At 44.6% G+C, this 19,601-nt stretch overlaps 1 protein-coding gene across 2 annotated transcripts in view; it reads right to left on the bottom strand.

Moving 5' to 3' along the window:
- The window catches only part of dlc1 (DLC1 Rho GTPase activating protein), a gene marked incomplete at its 5' end in the record, with an annotated part of 74,639 nt that overhangs the window by 2,198 nt on the left and 52,840 nt on the right, over window positions 1-19,601 (bottom strand). For both annotated transcript variants that reach the window (XM_079159704.1, XM_079159705.1), the window contains 11 exons: window positions 102-319; window positions 1,236-1,451; window positions 2,480-2,594; window positions 3,037-3,253; window positions 3,813-4,020; window positions 5,093-5,252; window positions 6,948-7,127; window positions 7,960-9,626; window positions 11,603-11,666; window positions 12,854-12,935; window positions 14,680-14,751. In XM_079159704.1, coding sequence (XP_079015830.1) covers window positions 102-319; window positions 1,236-1,451; window positions 2,480-2,594; window positions 3,037-3,253; window positions 3,813-4,020; window positions 5,093-5,252; window positions 6,948-7,127; window positions 7,960-9,626; window positions 11,603-11,666; window positions 12,854-12,935; window positions 14,680-14,751 — 3,199 coding nt within the window. The remainder of the gene's footprint in view (window positions 1-101; window positions 320-1,235; window positions 1,452-2,479; window positions 2,595-3,036; window positions 3,254-3,812; window positions 4,021-5,092; window positions 5,253-6,947; window positions 7,128-7,959; window positions 9,627-11,602; window positions 11,667-12,853; window positions 12,936-14,679; window positions 14,752-19,601) is intronic.

Raw genomic sequence — 19,601 nt, 5'->3', positions numbered from 1 at the left:
ACAACAACATCAAATCAGAGCAGAACATCAAACAAGATGAAGACAAATGAGAGAAGTGAGACAGATAGGGAGGAAGAGGAGGACAATGGGCTAATGTCTACCTGAGCACCAGGTGGTCTCTAGTGGGATGTGGAGCCATGGTATTCCTGACATACTGGTAGACCTCTGTCCTCTCATCCAGAGTCTCCACCACCCGGCTTTCGAGCAGGTCCTCATCCCAGTAGCCCTGCTCCCGCAGCACTCGTGTGAGAACCTCCTCAGGACTCGCAGGCACCTCCACGGTCACCTTCCACAGCCGCAGTGGAAAGCAATCATGCACCTGGAGAAACACGTGCAAAGACCCAACAACTTAACAAGCGTTCTGTTTTTTAATGACAGTTATTCTGCTGCATTTTGTGTCTTTATTTGAATGGTGAAAGCAGAGAGATGACAGGAAATGAGGGGAGAGAGAAATTGGAAAATGACACAAACAGGGGTTGGATGTCTGACGGTAATAATTAAGTTCACATGGATAATTGAATGGTACGATAAACTGTTATCAAAATCGGTAACGGTGTGAGATGTTAAATACTTGAAATCACTTTATTTTTTATATAAACTTCAAGTGACTTACGCAACTGTTTGGAAGCTTTCTTTAAAATATCTAATCTTAGCAGTCATGTTTACAGAAATTGGAATTGGTATTCCAGCCATCATTTTATGCACAACAGTCAGGCTGTGTTTCAAAACCTCCTAATGCCCGTTAGCCAAGTCAGCTGCTTCGTTCTGCTGTCAGATGTTAAAGAACACTCTGCCCCTTGTGACTCTCTGGAGAAACGATAACCTCATTCAGGGCCCTTGCACACTAGACACCGGAAATGTAAGCCTGGGATAATGCAGAGGTTGTGTATGTTTGTGTGTCTCTGTCAAGCTGATGTCATTCTGGGATAGAGTTCAACACTGTGATGGGAATGAGAAGCTCAGGGCCAGGCCAGGCCAGGCCAGTTTCACACGGATGTGTTTCTATACAGGAAACACTAACTGCTGGTTTTCCACTCGATATTTAGAGAAGCAGAAGAAAGGGAAAGTCAGAAACAAAGAGGAAAGGAGGAGACAGGAAACACAGATAGCTGTTCTCTCTCATCAAATAATCTTTCATGAATCCTTCTATTTTCATCCTCAAACAAACTAATAAGACGTGTGAAAAAAGACTAAAATGAACTATAGAGAGTTGATGAATATACAAGTGGGCTTACCTTCCTACAGGCAAGTTCAGCGTGCTCAGGTGTGGAGCAGCTGTCGTAACCTTTAAACTTGTCCTTGGCGTCTTTGAGGAGGGCGTCTAGGCTGTCCTGCAGGTAGACCCTGTAACCTCCCTGCCTGGCCTCCTCACCTGCGAGGTCCTCCAAGCGTCGCGGCAGCAACGCTTGCTCCACATAGGAGTTCCTGCAGGGATTCATCTCCTCTGGGATCTGTGTGAAAGGAGGAGAAGGAGGACTATGAGAGCCAGGCTTTACCTTCCCATTGGTTTCTGAAAGGCCGTGTGCCGCTAGGGTGCAATGACGGGTAAGTGTGCTTGATTTGACAATTTGATTAGTAGATGAGATTACATTTTTCAAGAGTATTTGTATATGTCTTAAAACATGTCTGGAGGGGATCTTTAAGTTATAAATGTCCTATGATAAGAGTAATCAGCAACTAAGCAACTAAGACTCTACTTAATGTTGTGTTTTTGTTCAAGTATCTCCACCCTGATTGCATCATTTCCCCCTTAATTAATGGGAAACTGCATGAAGGATGGAAACACATCACATCCTATTTTCATCTCCTAGTTGGCCTAGCTCATTTTCATTTGTTTTCTCTCTCTCTGTCTGTTTGCATGCGTCATCTTTCAGGTTTGATTTAATACTAACGATATTGAAGTCTAAGAAAAGGATTTTCATTCGATGAGAAAAGGTTTGTTGAAATGGAACGCAAATTATTTCATAGGTCATCCTGTTATGAACCATCACTGTCAAGTACAGATCTAATTAAAAGAAAATAATTTGGGAGGTAATCAAGTTAATTTGTTGTGTGATGTGACCATAACAGGAAGCCCGGAGGCAAACTAATTAAACTAATACTAATGACCCACCATATGCAGCCTCTTAGCATTTACTGTAGCATGCCAGAGAAGACTGCACTGGGCAGAACGGTTAAGGCTGAATGGGATTGAAATTGGATTAGTAATAGTGTAGTTTTCTGATTATTTCCTGTTTATCCATTCAAGTGTTCTCCTTGTGGACACACAGAACCAAACTGAATGGGGTGGATTCATTTGTTTGTGGTCATTACCACTATTCTGTAATTTAAATCCTTTCACAAATGCTTGAGTTTGGTTTAACTTGACAGAGACATGAAGTTAAGTCCAGTTCGGCAAAACGGGGGCATTTAAGACAGAATGATGGCTGGCACGTTCACTCTATGTAACATAATAATGTAATAACACACTACTACTGACCCGGAAGAGTTTGCTGCACTCCTGGATCATGTGTGCCAGGCCGTGAGTGGCAGCCAGGTTCTCATTCAGGTCTCTCTGGTCCGGCTTTCCCAGTGTCTGCTTCCTGTTCATCACCCTTTGACCAAGGAAGAGAGGAAAAGAGGACGACGAGATTAGTAACAGCATCCATCATCGTGATAGTGGGCGTAAGAGATTTGGAGGTTACATCTGATGAACCCTCTTCTAGCTAAACGTGGAACAAAGTATGTGTTTTTTTAATTAGGTACAGATGTTCATGTAACCTTGCTATTTCTTCTGTCTCTCTCCCCTACTACCCTTTCAAGCTTAACTCTCTCCCCTTCTCTTTTCTACCCTCCACAGTATCCTGCTCTTTTGTTTCTTTCGATCGACCCTTTCCTGTTTTCAGAATGTACCGCATATTACATGTTATATAATCTGCTAATACAATAACTGCGTCAGGGATGGCCATCAAAATTAAGGTTCTTATATAATTAAAATGAGCTAATTACAGTGGTGTGGAGGCACACACACACACACACACACACACGCATACACACCTTGGCGAGGAGCTCTCCTTGCGGCGCAGGGTGTTGAGGTGGAAGAGGGACGGGGCCAGACAAACAGCCAGGTTGGTGGGAGTCATCTGGTTCTCCGACACGCTGGCCGTCACGTCGCTCAGCAGACACAGCAGCGTCCGCAGCGCCTCGCGGTTCTCATCGGGCAGCAGCAGCACGGCAGCACGCGCTGCCTGCAGACGCAGCTCTTTAGGCATGTCTGGAGAGGAAGAGGGAGGATATCATGGCTCTAATAACGACTAATAACCACCATCATGGTACATGATGTCATCGTTTCTTTGTGTCCGGTGGGTAACTTGGGAAGGAGTTTGGGTTCGCCTGCCAGTGTTGAACTATAATGGGATCTGTGTAGGCCTGAGTGTGTTATATAAGCCCACATGTGTGTGTACTCTATAAGCTTCATACTTCATGCACTGGGCTGTTTTTTTTCTGTTGTGTAAACGTTCTTAACGCAGCTATGACAATCATAGAACTTGAGGGGATGTCATGTAACAGTGACTCAGAGAAGGATGAACCAATCCCATATATCACCTCATTCCGCAGGTATTTCCTGCACTCATCTTGTTTGTTTTCTTTTTACAGTTTCACAATTTCTTGCTCTATGGCAGGCAAGCATCTTCAGCTCTAAAACAATACCGTCTTGTGAATTCCAGCATGCAATCTGCTCACAGATGTGTGGCTGTGTATGTGAAGTAAAGGCATGTAATGTCTTGACAAGATCTTGTTTATACTTCGACTAAACGCGTCTGTTTTCTTACACTGATAAATCTGGAGGAAGGTCTCAGACAGCTTGCTAGTGAGCAGGGGTTCTGGTAAATCTCTGAAGTACTGCTTCAGCATGTCTGCAACGTCATATGCCGATTGGCCCTCGTAGTTGACACCTCCTCCATCTACGCCGCTGGCCTCATTCATCTGACGAAGAGCTTGGATACGAGATTTAACGCCTGATTTCCTGAAAAGTCCCACCTGAACAAAAAGTGGGGGACAAAGGGAGAAAGAGTTACACCATGCATACATACATAGAAACCTGATAAGTCAGCTTTGAACTGTTATTCCCTTATTAGTCTCAGTATGAGACCATGAGTACAGTGTTTGTTCCTATCATTAAGGCGTATCAAAAATGATTGATGTGCCCAAAGCACATACGAAGCTGCCGGCTGTTATCATTGAAAAATAATATTCTTGACTTATCCCCAAATCCAGAGCTTACAGCCGATACGGTTACATCACAGCAGATCCTGTTGACCGTATTTAAAAGAAGCCCCCATGAAACCCAGTAGGCATTTTTGTGCTGAATGTTGTGTAGGACTTCATCAGTGGCCTTTTAAGGCTGCATGAAATGGCAATGTTGGGGAGTAAAACAGAAAAAGGCCGTTGGCTTGTTCAGCCTGAATATTTTCCATGAGCTTCACCATTTCCAATCAGAGGCGCCTTGTCCTGCTTTGAAAAGAATACCACTCTGTTTTCTGTTTTGCCCTTTGATTTTAGCTATTTTCTCCTCACTCCCTCTTTCTTTCCTTTATGAATGTACATGTACACAGAGACACACACACACACACACACACACACACACACACACACACACACACACACACACACATACACTCGCTGAGATAAATGTCATTGGATTAAACAGACAGACACAGGTTACTTAAAAGCTGCACACTTTAACTCTCTCCTGACCTCCACGCTTCAGCGTTTGTGTGACAAAGAAAGGAGAAAAAGGAGGAGAGAAAGAAACTATATACACACACTGATTAAGTGGGTATCAGCCTTTTTCAGATTCACTACTCCATCTTACGTAACATCCGGTGAAAGAATCATGGATGCATTTTTGACTGATTGGAGATGTCAACACCTTCAATGAAAAGCTGCTTTTTTCTCAAAGCTGTCCAAACTGAAAATAGTACTTAAAGCTAAATGACAGACCGACAAGGGACTTTGGCATTATATGTACACTGCAATTACAGTATATGCACAAGCCTATATACATCTGTCCATACACAGTATGTGTGTTTATTTATTTACTTAATGTTACCTGGTCAAGGCACTGGTTGCGTAAATAGCGCATGGCCTGCTGAATTCCCTGAGGGAGGGGCTGGCCTGTTCGCTGGACGATGACTTGTAGTGGCACACCGAACACATTCCTGTCTTTGTAGTCCCGAACCTTGATGCGCTTCATAAACTTTGGCACAGCCCTGCAACATACACACACAAGAAAAGAAAGCTCATCAATATCTGCTACATATTGAATATTGACATGACTTCAGCAATGCAGCTGTAAAAGGATTTCTCAATGTCATGACATGCATCCATTTTTACTAGGTCTTAGATGGAGAGCCTACTTTGTAATTAACACATCTTAAAAAACCCTGCAAGACTGAAAAACATCACGACAGAATAAGCTTGGCTACCAAAATACGTGTGTGTTTTATGTGTATGCAATGAGGAAACCAAGCGGCTGTAGAAACCTGTCTGCAGGTTTATGAGAGGGGTGGATAAACAGGGTGAGGGGAGAATAGAGGGGGAGTAGGATGTGCGGACGGGTGTCAAAAGGGGAGGATCCCACTGTTTTATACATCCCCACAAAGTGTCTGTCTCACTGTTTGTTACTCTGTGTGTGTGTGTGTGTGGAGCAAGTGAACACTAAGTCTATAACCACAAACCCCAGCGTTGAAACATGCGACTCCGACCGTTTCACAAGAATGCACCCACAGATTTATGGCTGCGTGTCCATCTGCATGGGTGTGAGTGTGTTTAGCAGAGAGACACTAGCGTGACTCAGGACAAGCTCGTCTTTGTAAAAGCAGCCACTCACAAGACTCAGAACCACAGTTTGGGCAAAAATGGAAAAGGAGCACATTATGATCCTGGCACGGAATTCTGAATATGTGTGGGTCTCCAGCGGGCAACAAGTGGCCTCTGTCTTCCAGTGAGCCTCAGCTTGTCATAAGACTGTCATACCGCCTTCTATTCCTGTCCAAGGAAGGCCTCGGGTACAAGAAACCCAGAAAGTGGAAAAACACAAGAAAATCATGCGATTTTTCACTTTCCTCATTGGACCTTTTAAAGTACAGTAAAGTAATTCTGGGTAATTGCTAATGTCTGTGTGGTTCTCAACTACATCATTTCACAATCTCCTGTATCATATGTTTTGACTGGAAAAAATGTCCAGTAATGTATATTCTGGTCAACAAAGTCACGTCTTTGTATATTGCACTTCTTTTCATTCAGGGCGTCCCGATAAAATGACCTATCTTATTGACTTTCCCCCAGTATTTGGCTTCAGAAATAAAGAAAGAAACGCAGAAATACAGATGGAAAGAGAAGGTAAAAGTAAAATCAAGGAACTGTAAAATCTGTAAAGCAGATACATTAACAGGGAGGATATTAGGTGCCACTGGATAATCAAGAGCAGCATATAAAGTGACCTCAGACCAACGTCTACAAGTGATAGAGAAGGTAGTTGTGGAGGAATAAATGTCAAGGATATAGCTTTCCAGCCTCCAGCTCTTGTAACACCAAGCGTGCAAACTGCCATGATTGCCCCGTTGAGAAAAAGACAATGTACGCCCCTTCCCAGCAATTACGGGCCTGGGAAAAGAATGTGAAACCCAACCTCTGTGGACAGCCGTCACCACATTATACAACAACCTGCAGATAGAGGGGACCGGGAGACGGGTGGGACGGAGGGCTAGCAGTTGGATGGATGGATGGCTGAATGGATAAATTTGGGGGCATCACTTACAAAGAACAATTAGCCTGACTCAGAAGGAAAAACAAACTTTAAAATATCAGTGTGTATGTCGAACAATCACAATATGAAATTGCCTTCTGCTCCATACTCCCTGTGTCCCTTAAACAAGCATTTCATTTTCCCCCAGTCTACTCACCAGCTGAAGCCATGTTTGTTTGTAGGGGTGTGTCTCTCCAGCAGAGCAGTGAGCTGCAGCAGGGAGAGCTTCTGGAGCAGATTCATATGTAGCACGGACTGGCAGCTAATCTGGAGCTGGGCTGAGGCCAAGCTGGGCCGATGGGAGTTCTGGAAGCTCGGCCAGCGGAGTTTCTGCGGTCTGGAGAACGTACAAGGAAAGAGAAGGAGAGAGCACAAATTGAGATGTGATTGAAGAAAGAGCACTTTAACTCTCGGGACATGCGTCATGCTTTTGTGTACACATAAACTGAGAAAATGTCACAAAGCCACACACAGTCTTGGTGGTTTTATGTGCCAAGTGATCAGTTCAGGGATTACAGGGATTTATGTAGACATCAATCAAGAGACTATCTTAAAGACTAAAAACTCGTACGCCCCCCAAATGTAATTCGGCCTGTGGATTCCTGAAGGGACAGCAACAGTCCCCATGGAGACCAAACAGCATTCCAGAGTATCCAGCAGCATTACGTAAGGAGAGAAGTCTCAGCGTGTCCCCCTGTTTCTCCATTGCTGTCTGTCACTTTCTATGGAAAACTCTTTTTATGTTGGAGGCTCAGTGTTAGTCTTTCTATTGTTTTGTTGTCCCTGAGCTTTCCGTGCATTTAGATAATGTTTGACAGGAGCTTTACACAAGACTAAAAGCCTGAGCCTGTTTGTTGGAATTCTAGATGTCTCTGGGAGGATCAGTTCACCCAAACAGCAAAAAGTAGAATAGAAATGTAAATAAAAGTAGGTTTTCATTGCAACAGAAGAAATAGTCAAATTGAAAAGAAGAGAGTAAATATGTTAGTGCTGTGAGCACTATCAGCTAATTTGATTCACCTCCTCTATATTGGGATGGAGGCAGAAAGCTCAGAGAGTGATATCTCAAAAGTGGTATGAGATTTTAAAAAGGTTTTACTTGAGTGACCTGACCCTTTAATGTTTATACTGTGTCAGAAATAAGACAGTATTACTGCAGCTTTACTAACCTGCTGGTTCTAGTTAGCGATGCCCCGACACCAGAATCTCTTCTCTCTCTCATCCCGTCCTCTCCCTCTCCCAGCGGGTTTCCTGTGCTGTCTTGGTCACTTCCATTCTCTGTCTCCTCCAGCCGGTTCTGCAGCGGTGAGGACGGGCACGGGGAGGCCGAGTCCAGCGCTGAATCTGAGTCTCCTTCCTCCTCTTCGTCCTCCTCCTCTTCCTCCTCTTCGCCGGCCACAGCCTCTGACCAAGCATTAACAAACTGAAAACCGCTGACGTCTTGCAGCACTTGCTCCAGTTTACGATCATCCCCCTCTTCCTCCTCTCCCTCCTCCTCTCTCTCAGTGTAGGGGACGTTGTCATAAAAACTGAGCCGACTGTCGACGGAGCCAGAAGAGCAATGACGCTGGCGTCTACCGTGCCGCCCCCTGAGGGTCACTGAGTGCCCGTTATCATTCCCATTGTTATTGCGTGAACTCCCGTCCTGCAGGGCTTTGGGGAAGGTTCCAGGCTTGTGACCTTCTGGTAAGAAGAAGAAGATCATGCCGTCCTCTCCCTCCTCTTGTTCTTCCGCTTGTCTGCTGTTGTCTCGAACACTGCAGTTGTTCCTGTGGTTCTGCTCATCAACTGTCATCCCTTTACTAGCTTGGCAGGGGATGGGTGGGGCAGATTTGGGTGGGGGTGTTGGCTGTCGATCTGAAGCTTGTTGGGGAATGCTGAAAGGATCGAAACCCTCCAAATACATTCCTCCCCTCTTACTAGAGCCTGCCGCTATGCTGTGGCTGCGAGCGCGAGTCACTGGGCTCGGTGTGCTCACTGCACTTCCACTGCTAGCTTCTGACTGGCTGCTCCCAGTACTTCCAGTGCTGCCGTTGCTGGTCTGAGTGGAGTAGGACACAGAGCGATTCCGGTTAAGTGTCATTGTCTGAGTGGGATTGCAGTGGTGATTGAGGTTCTGGTTGAGGTTGATACTGGAGATGTCCACACAGTTGAGCCTCTGCAGCTTGTCATCATCCAGACCCTCTTTGATGACAGGGCCACTGATTTCTATCTTCCCTCCAGTGGCGGTCCCCTTCTTCTTTCTCTTGGAGGAGGTGCCGCTGCGCAGCCGTAGACTCTCCATCCTCTTGAGGAAGCTCTTAGCTCTTGAGCGTGTGCTTTTGCCGCTGCCACCTTCTCTGTCCAGACTTCCTCCCAGCCCTCCCATCCCTGTTTTCATATCAAAGGTGAACTGTCCGAGTGTCTCCAGGGGCGATGGAGGCATCCCATCAGACAGAGAGTCCTCATTAACACATCCCGACCCACCTGTGCCCGAGGACGAACACATGCTAACTACAGAGCTGGCACGAGTGGCGCCGGCAGGTACAGCTTCATTTGTCAGAGCAGCGCCATGGCTCTTCTCTTCTCTTCTTCCTCTACTCCCGCTGCTGTGGATGGAGCCCACTTCAGGCTGCTCACTGAGGTCGGTCAGCACGCTCTCTGAACTATTGCCTTCACACAGGGCGAGCTTGCCTTTCTGGGATACTTGGTCCTTGGGGAATGAGGGTGGGGCAGTATCTGTGGGCAGTGTGGAAAAAACCTCCAGCTCCTCCATACGGGACCAGCGCTTGCTGTCCCTCTGGAAGGTCCAGCGACCACTGATGGCACAAGGCTCGTCCTCATCGGAGTCCTCGCTCTGTATTAAGGAGAAGGAGGGATAAGGGATAGGGAGAAAGAAATAGCAAGAAGAGGAGGAAAATAGAGAGGGAGGGAGAGGAGCCGTTAAGAGGACATTATGTACAGCTACGTTTTCCATTTATTTTCGAACATTCCTCACCTTGGTCCAGGAAACTTTTTGGGAGTTTATTTTATAATTGTTGCACTTGCACACTGCCTTGTGTGCATTCACGTTCTGATCCCATTTATCTATATATCTTATAGATATGACACTATATGAAATGCACTGAAATATGAAATGCACTGGTCAGCCAGTAAAAGAAATGTGGTCACTTCCTTTGGACAATAAATATACACACAAGAAAAAGAGAAAAAGTGACCATTATTGAGTTGCATTGAGTGCACATGTATCTTTTCTATAAAATGCCCACACCTCCCCCAGCTTGGTTAATCTATCTCAGGGCCTGGAGGGAGTTCAGGAAATTCCATCATGACCCCCATAGCTCACAATGCAGCCGGCCAGACTGGGGTCGTTCCCCCCTACAGTCTTTATCCCCTCTGTCTGTGCATATGCACAGACAGCATCACTGTTACACTGCTACTGTCAATCCTTATTCTTTCTCCATGACAGAGATATCCACCCTCTTTCAAACACACACCATCTAAGCTGGGAGTTTCCAAAGGAGACATCTTCACAGTTCCCAATCACAGTGCTCATAAAACCAAACCACACGTCACAATTTAACCTCCTTCTCCTTTCCTTTCTAAAGCCATATCTACAATCTGAACAACAACATAAAAAAACTTCTACGAGTAATTGACTTGAAAGTTTTTTCAACCCCCTTTACAAAGATGCCAGGAAATTAGCAGTTTAAAATGAAAAAATCCAGTTAAAAAAATTATAAAATGCACAATATCCATGTTCCAATTGTTGAGTGCCAGTGTTCCATTTTCACTACTCCCATCCAGGCATCATTAATTATATGTTTTTCATTATAGGTTTTTATTAGAGTTAATGATTTATCGAGGACAATAGAGACTTTCATGACATTTGCATTCCATTATGGCTTTCTTTCTCAAGTTATGTTAGTTGGAATGTGAGATTACTACATAGAGAGCGGTGATTGGCCAATAGTGCATCTACCATTTATCAACATTCTGGAGATATCTTATCCTCAAACCACCAAAGCGTTCATTGCAACGGTTGGCGCTTTGAACGTCACAAGGAATCTGAAGGAATCTAAAAAACTATTTATTATTACAAGTCAACTGATAGAAAGAACAAAACCAGAAAGGACGACAAACGGAGATGGAGATTTAAGAAAGAGGGAATGTTGAGACACGAGGAGATCAGTGCATTCCTAAGCTGTCTAAGGGAGGGGGGACACCTCTACTCTTGTTGACTCCTGAAATGAAAGGTGACACAGAAAGGGCCATCCTAATGAATACCACCACACACAGAACAAGGATGTTACTATGTACCACTTAAGGTTGTCTGGGAATTCAGGTTGATTTGTATAAAAAGGAGCAGTGTAAAGTGTAAGTCAGTCTAGACTGTTCTTCCAAGAAGCATATTGCGCTTATTGAAAGACCCTTACGAGTGGGATCACAGACAAGAGATGTATTCTAGTTTGTTCTGCAAGGGTGCCACAAAAGCAGCATACAAACTCATTTTATGGTGAGCCAGAAGTATGAGGAAGTATTTGAGGAAGAAGGGGAGCATGCCTTGAGTAGGGGAGGTTCAGGTGAATTCGACTCCTTCATTTAGACATTAAAGCCATCCTCCTTCCCCCTAGGGTCCTCACAGCCCACTTGATATAGAAATAAACCCAACAGGTGCCTTCTCATTAAACAAGATGAGAGAAAAACACAGCTTCGCCCTGTGGCCAAGAGTGAACTGATGGTTGAGGTGAGGGAATGCAGTTGTGGTTGAGGAGACTTGCAAAGGGGCTTTTCAGAAAGGAGCGGAGTTAATGTGTGTGCATATTCACTTACTCTTTTTCTTTGCGGTGAGATCTCCAGTCTCATTAGAGCACACTTGTTGAGGGTGTTCAGTCTCCTGCAAAAACACACACACACACACACACACACACATGTAACATTGGCTACATTTAAAATTGGCTTTAAAATGTTCTAGCTGCTGGATTTTTCCGAAAACACAAACCTCTCACCACCAAGAGGATGTATGATGGAAGAAATGATGAAAAGCAAAAGAGGGGAAGAGAAAGACAGAGGGGGATTTTGGGTGCACCCAGGCTGGCTAATGAGCTGCTGAAGGATAATCTCCACATGAGCGGGAAGAGAAAGAGAGCGAGACAGAAAAGTAGGGAGCAAAGAGAATGAAATCTGCTAGAGTGGTGACGAAAACTTGGGGAGGGGACAGAAAGCTTATCCCCCTAGCCACCTGGAGAAGCGGAGCGAGAGGGTGGTGGTGGTGGTGGGGTCCACCCTCTAGAGAGCTCTTAGAGGAGATCATGTAACAATGGAGAGATGAAGGTATGGGAACTGGGGGATAGTTGGGGTTGTGGGGAGGGGGTGAAAGGCTGCCAAGAGAGGAGACATTGAGAGGATAGCTTCCAGATGCATGGAGGGACACCTGCTGTGGTTTATTACTTAGAGTCGGAATTTGATGAAGGAGTCGACTCCGTTAAAGAGACATTAACTTCCTCCTCATATGCTAATTAATATCGCAGGGGCACCAACTAGGATGCAAACCCAGTCCTCTCCAATGATACTCATTGTCATTTAGCCCTTTCTCACACACACTAACTAAGACGTCTGAAACTTTATACAAACAAAGCTTTGAAAGCATTTATTCCCCGGTTGTGGGTAGCAAATGAAGCAGAGCCTCATCTGTTTGTTACAGCATGAATAGACTGAATGTAGAGAGCATTGCGTGACCGTAGCATCTAGAGATATGTGCTTGCCAGGACGATACAAAAAGACTAAGGGAAATAAACACTGTCGGAGAAAAAAAGATAACAACGTGAGAATGAGATATGGACGTAGAAACCTAAATGTAGTGAGAGGAAAATGTGCAGTGCATGGCTCCAAAGGTCTTATCATGTCATTCTTTCATCTCATCTGCAACTTTCCAAAGCATGCCTCCTTTTGAAGTCATGCCCTCATGGTTTCATTTGGGGGGAAAACAAGAGCTTGAAGAAGAGGAAGAATGAGAAGAGTGGCGCATAACATCAAAAGAAAGAGAAAAGATGCCTGGAAGGTTCAGTATGACTTGTATCTCACCTGCAGAGAGCCTCAATAGCGTCCCGGTCGAGGAAGTCATGGTCTCTGGTGACTGAAGAGATGTCGATGGGAAACTGGGCATCTAAACAGAGAGGGTCTGATTAGTGTGGGCATCTTCCTGCCGCTGATTGGATCAATGAGTTCACATAAAGCTAAAGATACAACCCCTGGCGTCAAAAAACACCCACCCACTCAAACACCCACCAGGGCCTTCCGTCCCACCTTCTACCCCCATACAGCCTTGATGAAAAGCAAAAAAGAGGAAGTAGCGTCTTAGCCGACCAAACAAACACAGCTGCAGCTTTCAGACCCGACAGGCAGGGGGGATGTGGAGCACAGAGGGAGAGAACAGGGGATTGATTGAAGAATGACAATAGGTACTCCACTGCTGCTCAGAGGTCCCGCTTCCTTTTCTCCTTCTCCCTCTTCCTCCCAAGTCTACCTCATTAACAGGATCACTCACTCACTGAGTCACAGCATTAGTAATGGTTAACAGTTAAGGCGTGCCTTAAATCATAAAGAATATTTCAGCAGTCTGACACAAGGATGGATGGACGGATTTTGAGATGTGTCCTGGAATGCCTAGACCCAACCCAAAATGGGAATGTTGCATCTAAACCCCCGAGCCGATGATGATAAGAACATGCTGTTCAAGGGAGGCCAGGACCTTTAGCCTACTGTACTGACTAAGGCCTATCAGTCGGCTTATCTTTAGTGGGGCAATAGTCCTGACAGCACGGACAATAGAGATTGTCCCACGGATACAAGGGAAGGAAAAATGTGTCATGCATCGGCACAAATTCCTACGGGTGTAGAGATGGCCGCAAGCGTAAATTCTGCACAGTGATTGATTGTGGTTCGCACCTTTTTGTTGCTCTTCGTCTATGTATAAAAACAGTCTCATCACCTGTGCAGAAACGCAACAAGCCTTCCGTTCAAATAGGAAACATTTCACGGTTAAGTGGCAACAAGCAATGATCCGTTGACAATGGGACCTTGGTCCTGCTGTCATCGTCCTGTAGTTACATAAGGGCAGCTGGTATGTCCACGGCATGCCATGATATAGTTGGAGTTGCTATATGGAGTGTAAAGAATGTCTGATGTATTTCAGTGAGTGTGTATTTAAAACTCAAGGGTCAGGCAAAGCATTCTTTCTCAACCACACGTCATTGTATGAATAACTTTCGAGGGTATAGAAAACATGTTTTTGGTTCATTTTTACAAGGTAAGAAAGATCTTTGGTCCTCAAAGAGCTACCACGGAGGTTACATTATAGTTAATGTTTAGAATATAGTGTGCTGTGGTTGATGCAGCGTTTCCTGCTTAAGAACAGCAAAGCACTGGTGTTAAGAAAAACACCCCATATTCCTCAGGAATGCTGTGCTGTGAGAGGTATGTATGCATGCACAGGCGCAAATTGGTGTTTTGTGTGCTTGACATGGAGACGTCTTCTATATGAGCTAAAAACCATGAGTTGAAATTTACCAAAGAAGTATGACTACTACTCTTATTTACGTGAAGAAATTGAAAAAGGTTCAACATTCATGTGATCTTTATTTAATCAAAATTCAAGAAAATATGTTTTATCAACTACCTGTAGATCTGCCTCACTGATTTCAACTAAGATTTGTTCAGCCTGCATTGCTGTGGTAAAACCACAGTCTTCCAGAAAACTCACATGTCACCAAAGTAACATAACTTAGACAATCTGTCTGATTATGCCACGATTCCCAGCATAACTGTGGATTCTTCATCTCAGCACCAGCACGTATCTTCATTATTGCCACATGGGATGACAGTGGGCGGTGTGTCTGAGAGCGCCTTACCTTCATAAAGCTGGGCGTACTGTGGGAACCCTGCTGCTCGGAGCCAGGTACAGGCCTCTTTGGCTTCGATCTCTGCAGAGGAGAAAAAAGTGGAAGAAAGCAAAAGCACGTTAGGTGTTGTGGGAGAAACTTCAATCCACCTAAAATATACTCAATGTTTTTAATGAAATACTCTGACGCAAAGGCTTTTTATCATTGCTAAATGTCAAAACTCTGGAACTGAGGACGCCAACATGCTAGCAGCTTACCAAGTGTGAACTCATTGACCTTATTAGCTATCTCACACTCGGTCACTCTCTCTCACATGCTTCTAAAGCTTGAGCTCAAAGCATCATTCGTGCAAATTGTGTTAACCCCCTCACACGCCAAGTGTGTGCCACTTAAGCTCCTTATCCGGTTAAAGCAGTGGTATTCGCTGTTCACACAGAGATCTTCAACAGAAAACGTCTTTTAGGATTCTTTCCGCATATGACAAATGCTTTTGTTTGTTTTCTGGGTTTGATTTTACATACATATCAGAAGCATGTTTCTCAAGTGTCCATCAATGCCATTACTAAAGTCCAACACGTTCACAACGCTTCTCCAACACTGCCAGACACACTCTTCCATAACTCGCTTTAAACACAAGGTGTAACATTTGGGCTTGATGTGCTAAATACCAACTGAATGTTGAGGTCCACTGTGCTAGATGAGCCATGGGGATGTCCCCCAATTATCTGTGAAAGCCCTTTAGTTGACGTATGCCAAATGGCTGGCCAAACTCCAGCCTCCTCAATAGCTCCATCATCCCCACAGCCAGCAGTTTGTAGAAGACAGACAGACAGAAACATGTCTCCAGGCCTCAAGGATCTGACTTTACAATGTCCTCTTTAGTGGAATGACAGCAAGTACAAATGTAGCACAACCTTGAGAAAAACTTGTAAACGAAACCAGCAGAACAAAGGCAGGAAAAGACACGGGTAAACCATGGATGAAAGTGACAATATAGGGAATGACTGCAAAACATGAAAGCTAAATACTTATTAATCCGGTTTCAAATGAGGGAAGTGTGTGTGAAGTCTGAAATTCAGGCAGGATAATTCATTTCTCATTCTACAATCCTTGCATTTATACATTATAGTGATATCCTTTACACTTGAAGAAGGGGTAATATACTTAGCTGAGCGTGACTGAGCTAAAAGTAACCACCGGTAGAAAGATGCAGAGCAGTTTATTTTATCTTTGAAACACCAGCAGTTCCACCTCATTTCAAGGCTAAATTACACTAAAACATGAACAGGAGCATAAAAGGAGAACAGATTTTGTAAAGATGTTTCAGTATTAGTTAGAGAACTACAGAGATAATACAAAGATATATGTGTAATAAATAATGTCACTCAAGTGAGACATGTTGACACGTGGGAATTAACTTGATGTGGACAAAAGAACGGTAACCATAAAGTACTGTCAGACAGACAGACAGGTCAGAAGAAGACTGTTGCGGCAAAGGGTCTGGTCTCAACCATATACGAGCATTTACATACCAACAACAAGCCTAGACGGCAGACAAACCCACTAACAACAAGGTGTGACACGACCAAAACAGGGTCTCCCCTCTGCCACTGCAGGGGCAAACACTCCTGAAGCAACCACTGTGACACCGGCATGCACCCCAGTGTCAAATAACACATTAACAACCATGTTTTAACACTGATATATTTGACAAATGAGCTCTAATTTTCCTTGTGGATGTGAAATTCTCCAAAGCTGTGTGTTTGGTGCCTAGTATTTTTGGAGTGTATTGAACCCAGAAGAGCGCAGAAACCAAAGGGTAATTATACCAACATTCTTGAAAGCAAGCGCTGCACAGAGCCAGATAGTCTTCTGTTTGCTTGTGCATCTATATGTGTGTGACTGTGTGCACATGCAAGTCTGTGTGTGTTTGCAAAGACAGACCTCATGTTTAAAGACAAACCACTCAAAAGACAGTAAAGCTATTGAAATGCAAATCAGACATACAAACACGTGGTTAGCTTTCCACCCCCAACCCCCAAAAGACGGCTATGGGATCCATTAAGTATCTTTGGGGAGAAGCTATCCAGTGACACACCCCATTGGGCTAGAATGTGTGTCAAATCTACTTTACAGTGACATAATGTGGACTTAGTTTTGCCTTGGAAACTAAATAAAGACAACCGTATTCACCGCGCGGATGGATAAAACTGAATAATATTTGTCACTGCACCGCATTGTGTCTCCATTCATTCACAGAGTGAAGCAAGAATATTTTTCTATCTTTTGTTTGGCTGCAGGAAGTGGACCGGGGCATGGGGCATCTGGCACAAACAACCTAACAATAGAGCCGCACACACATACAGTCTTGTGTATATGGATTTAAAAAAAAACAAAATCGTGGATCAACAAAGCCATAAAAGAGTTTTACAAGAATATCCAAGGCTCATAAAAATGTCACCTTACAACACCAACCCTACTATTTTACATTCCTGTTTGATTCCACAACTTGAGTTTAACGGGTGTGTTTTTTTTTTTTTTCTTCTCTCACTGTCCTTCCCAATTCCCTAGCCCTCGCCAGGGCACTACCTCACTTCCTCTTCCTGCTTCCCTTACAGGAAGAGAGCCGCGCGGCGCTGCAGTGGCTGCCGACCACCCGGCTGTAAAGGCCCTGCCTTCGTTTGTTCCTGGCCAGATAATAGGCGGGGAGGCAGCCAAGACAAACACTTGCTCCGGGGATTGTGTGTGCTTTACAAACGTCCTCATGGCTAACGACAGCTACAAAGCCACACTGGACAAATGTGTGTCTTACAGTAAGCACTTAACATCACACATCACTGAGTTATCCTCAAATAGAAAAGCGAAGTACACTACCTTGATAATGATGGGGATATTTGGGCTACATGTGCCAAGTGGGCTGAAGTAGCCTACAACAGATTACAAATGTCAGACCAGCGTCAAAATTCAGAAGCCATACAGTTCCGAAAAAACTGTGCTGCTGGCTGGCTGAGGGCTACCAAGCGGAATTTCGTTGAATCACTAGAATGACAATAAAAACCTCTTCATTTTTATCTTATCTTTATAATCCATGTCTTTATGCTATGCAGTGTAATTTCTAGAGCAGCACATTCATGAAACATTTCTTTGCATGTTGAGATATACTTTTTCCCCCCATGTAGTAACAGCTGTATGGGATTAAAGTTACAGAAAAAAAAAAGTGACAGTAACAGATTAAAGTAGTTATTCCCCAAAACATGCGGCAGTCCGTGAGAACTTTGAGCCTTTTGTCATTTTGACTCCAGTGACTTCAGGCTATAGGAGCTATAGGAGCAACATAAGGTATCAGCAACATGTCACTTCCTGACTGCAAAAGTTAACCTTCTGCTAAACCAAATCTATCTCCTGTTTGGTCATCTAGTCACCATCTGTAGTTGCGGCTTGGTTGGATTGCAGACAGACAGACAAACAAACCAAACAGCTGGATTGGCACAGACCAGAACTTCTGGTGCTGCTGAGGGAGGCCACACAGGATGTCTGAAACATGTCCGTCAGGTGGGACAGAAAGACAGATGGATATGTGGCTTGAACTGCACTGGCCTCATACAAACAAGTTACATGGAATAATTGTTACAATCTCTAATAATTTGGACACATTTTAACTCTGTGGACTTAAATGCAGACAAATCCCCTCAGTTCTTACTTCTAAAATTATCCATCATAGTCTTTGCTTTCCTTTTTCCCTGCTCGCACCCTCATCTCCTCTGCACTCCCTGCTTATTTCAATTCTGCTCGCCCCTTCTCTTCTCTCCTTTCCTGTTGCAGGAAATTCTCACAATTGGCGGCCAACGTTTCCCTCCAGTGCAGGAGGCAGTGGGGTCTAGTTTGGCCGAGCCTGAACGCTCAGCTCCAGTGGGACTTTGTCAGCAGCTAGCAAGCAAAGGATGCTGCTCCCCACCTCAAAGGCTATGCTACTGAAATGGCGAACTGGAGGTCAAGAGTCTGAATACAGTTATCACTGCTGGGGCTTTGAAATTGGCAGATTAAGAAGAATGCTCGACTAACAACTGTTGTGAATTGAGGTGACTTATCTGGAATTACCCGATCATCGCTGGGTCTCAAAGGGCCGACTGTAAACCAAACCAAAAGGCAGGCAGAGGGTTCTTATCAACTCCAGGTCTGTGTGGCTCATTTCTGAGGGAGCTGCAAAGTGGGTCTAGACAGGTGATGTGATAAACTAGGCTAGACTCTTTGGCTCAACTGTAATCTACAACAAGCAAAGCCAGGAGCCTGGATGCTGCCAATGTTTGTTTTTTACCTCAACACGGACAAGGACAAACTCCTGATGTGTCCATGAACTTGAAGAACATGTTTCTGATTGATTCATGATCTGACACTTTGTCGGACTATTTCATGTACGATCGCAATGTCCTTAACAGCTTGAATCTGTACAAAAGCACAAGGACAACTGGAGACAACAGCTTTTTTTAACGTGACCAATGTAAAATCCCTCCAGTACTCTGGAATGCAAAGATGGGCGATAACAGATTTTCTTCCTGATGGGTATCATGTTTTGTGATTCCACGGTTGAGACAGCTGGTGTTCGCTGAGAAGGTCTGGCTGTTAGCTAAGTGAGACGATGCCAGGACTATCGCCATCTGGCTGGCCTCAAGCTATGTCCCGCTGACACACACACACACACACACACACACGTACGCACACAAATGAATAATGAGGTTACCACCAATAGTCCATTCCAGTTACGGGGACAGGCACGGATGCATGGACACATATGCACGCAAACACACAGCTGGCCCAGATGGATCATCGCAGAGCTAAACCCACAGTCCGCTGTGCTCCCCGATGACAGATTTATGCTCACACAGAGGGCCCTAGCCGTGGATCAGGTGACCAGCCATATTCAAAACATCTCC

Source organism: Pholis gunnellus, assembly GCF_910591455.1.
Source record: "Pholis gunnellus genome assembly, chromosome: 5".
NCBI classification, from domain to species: domain Eukaryota; kingdom Metazoa; phylum Chordata; class Actinopteri; order Perciformes; family Pholidae; genus Pholis; species Pholis gunnellus.
Note: the sequence above shows the minus strand (reverse complement) of the source record. Positions and strands in the feature narration are given on the sequence as shown.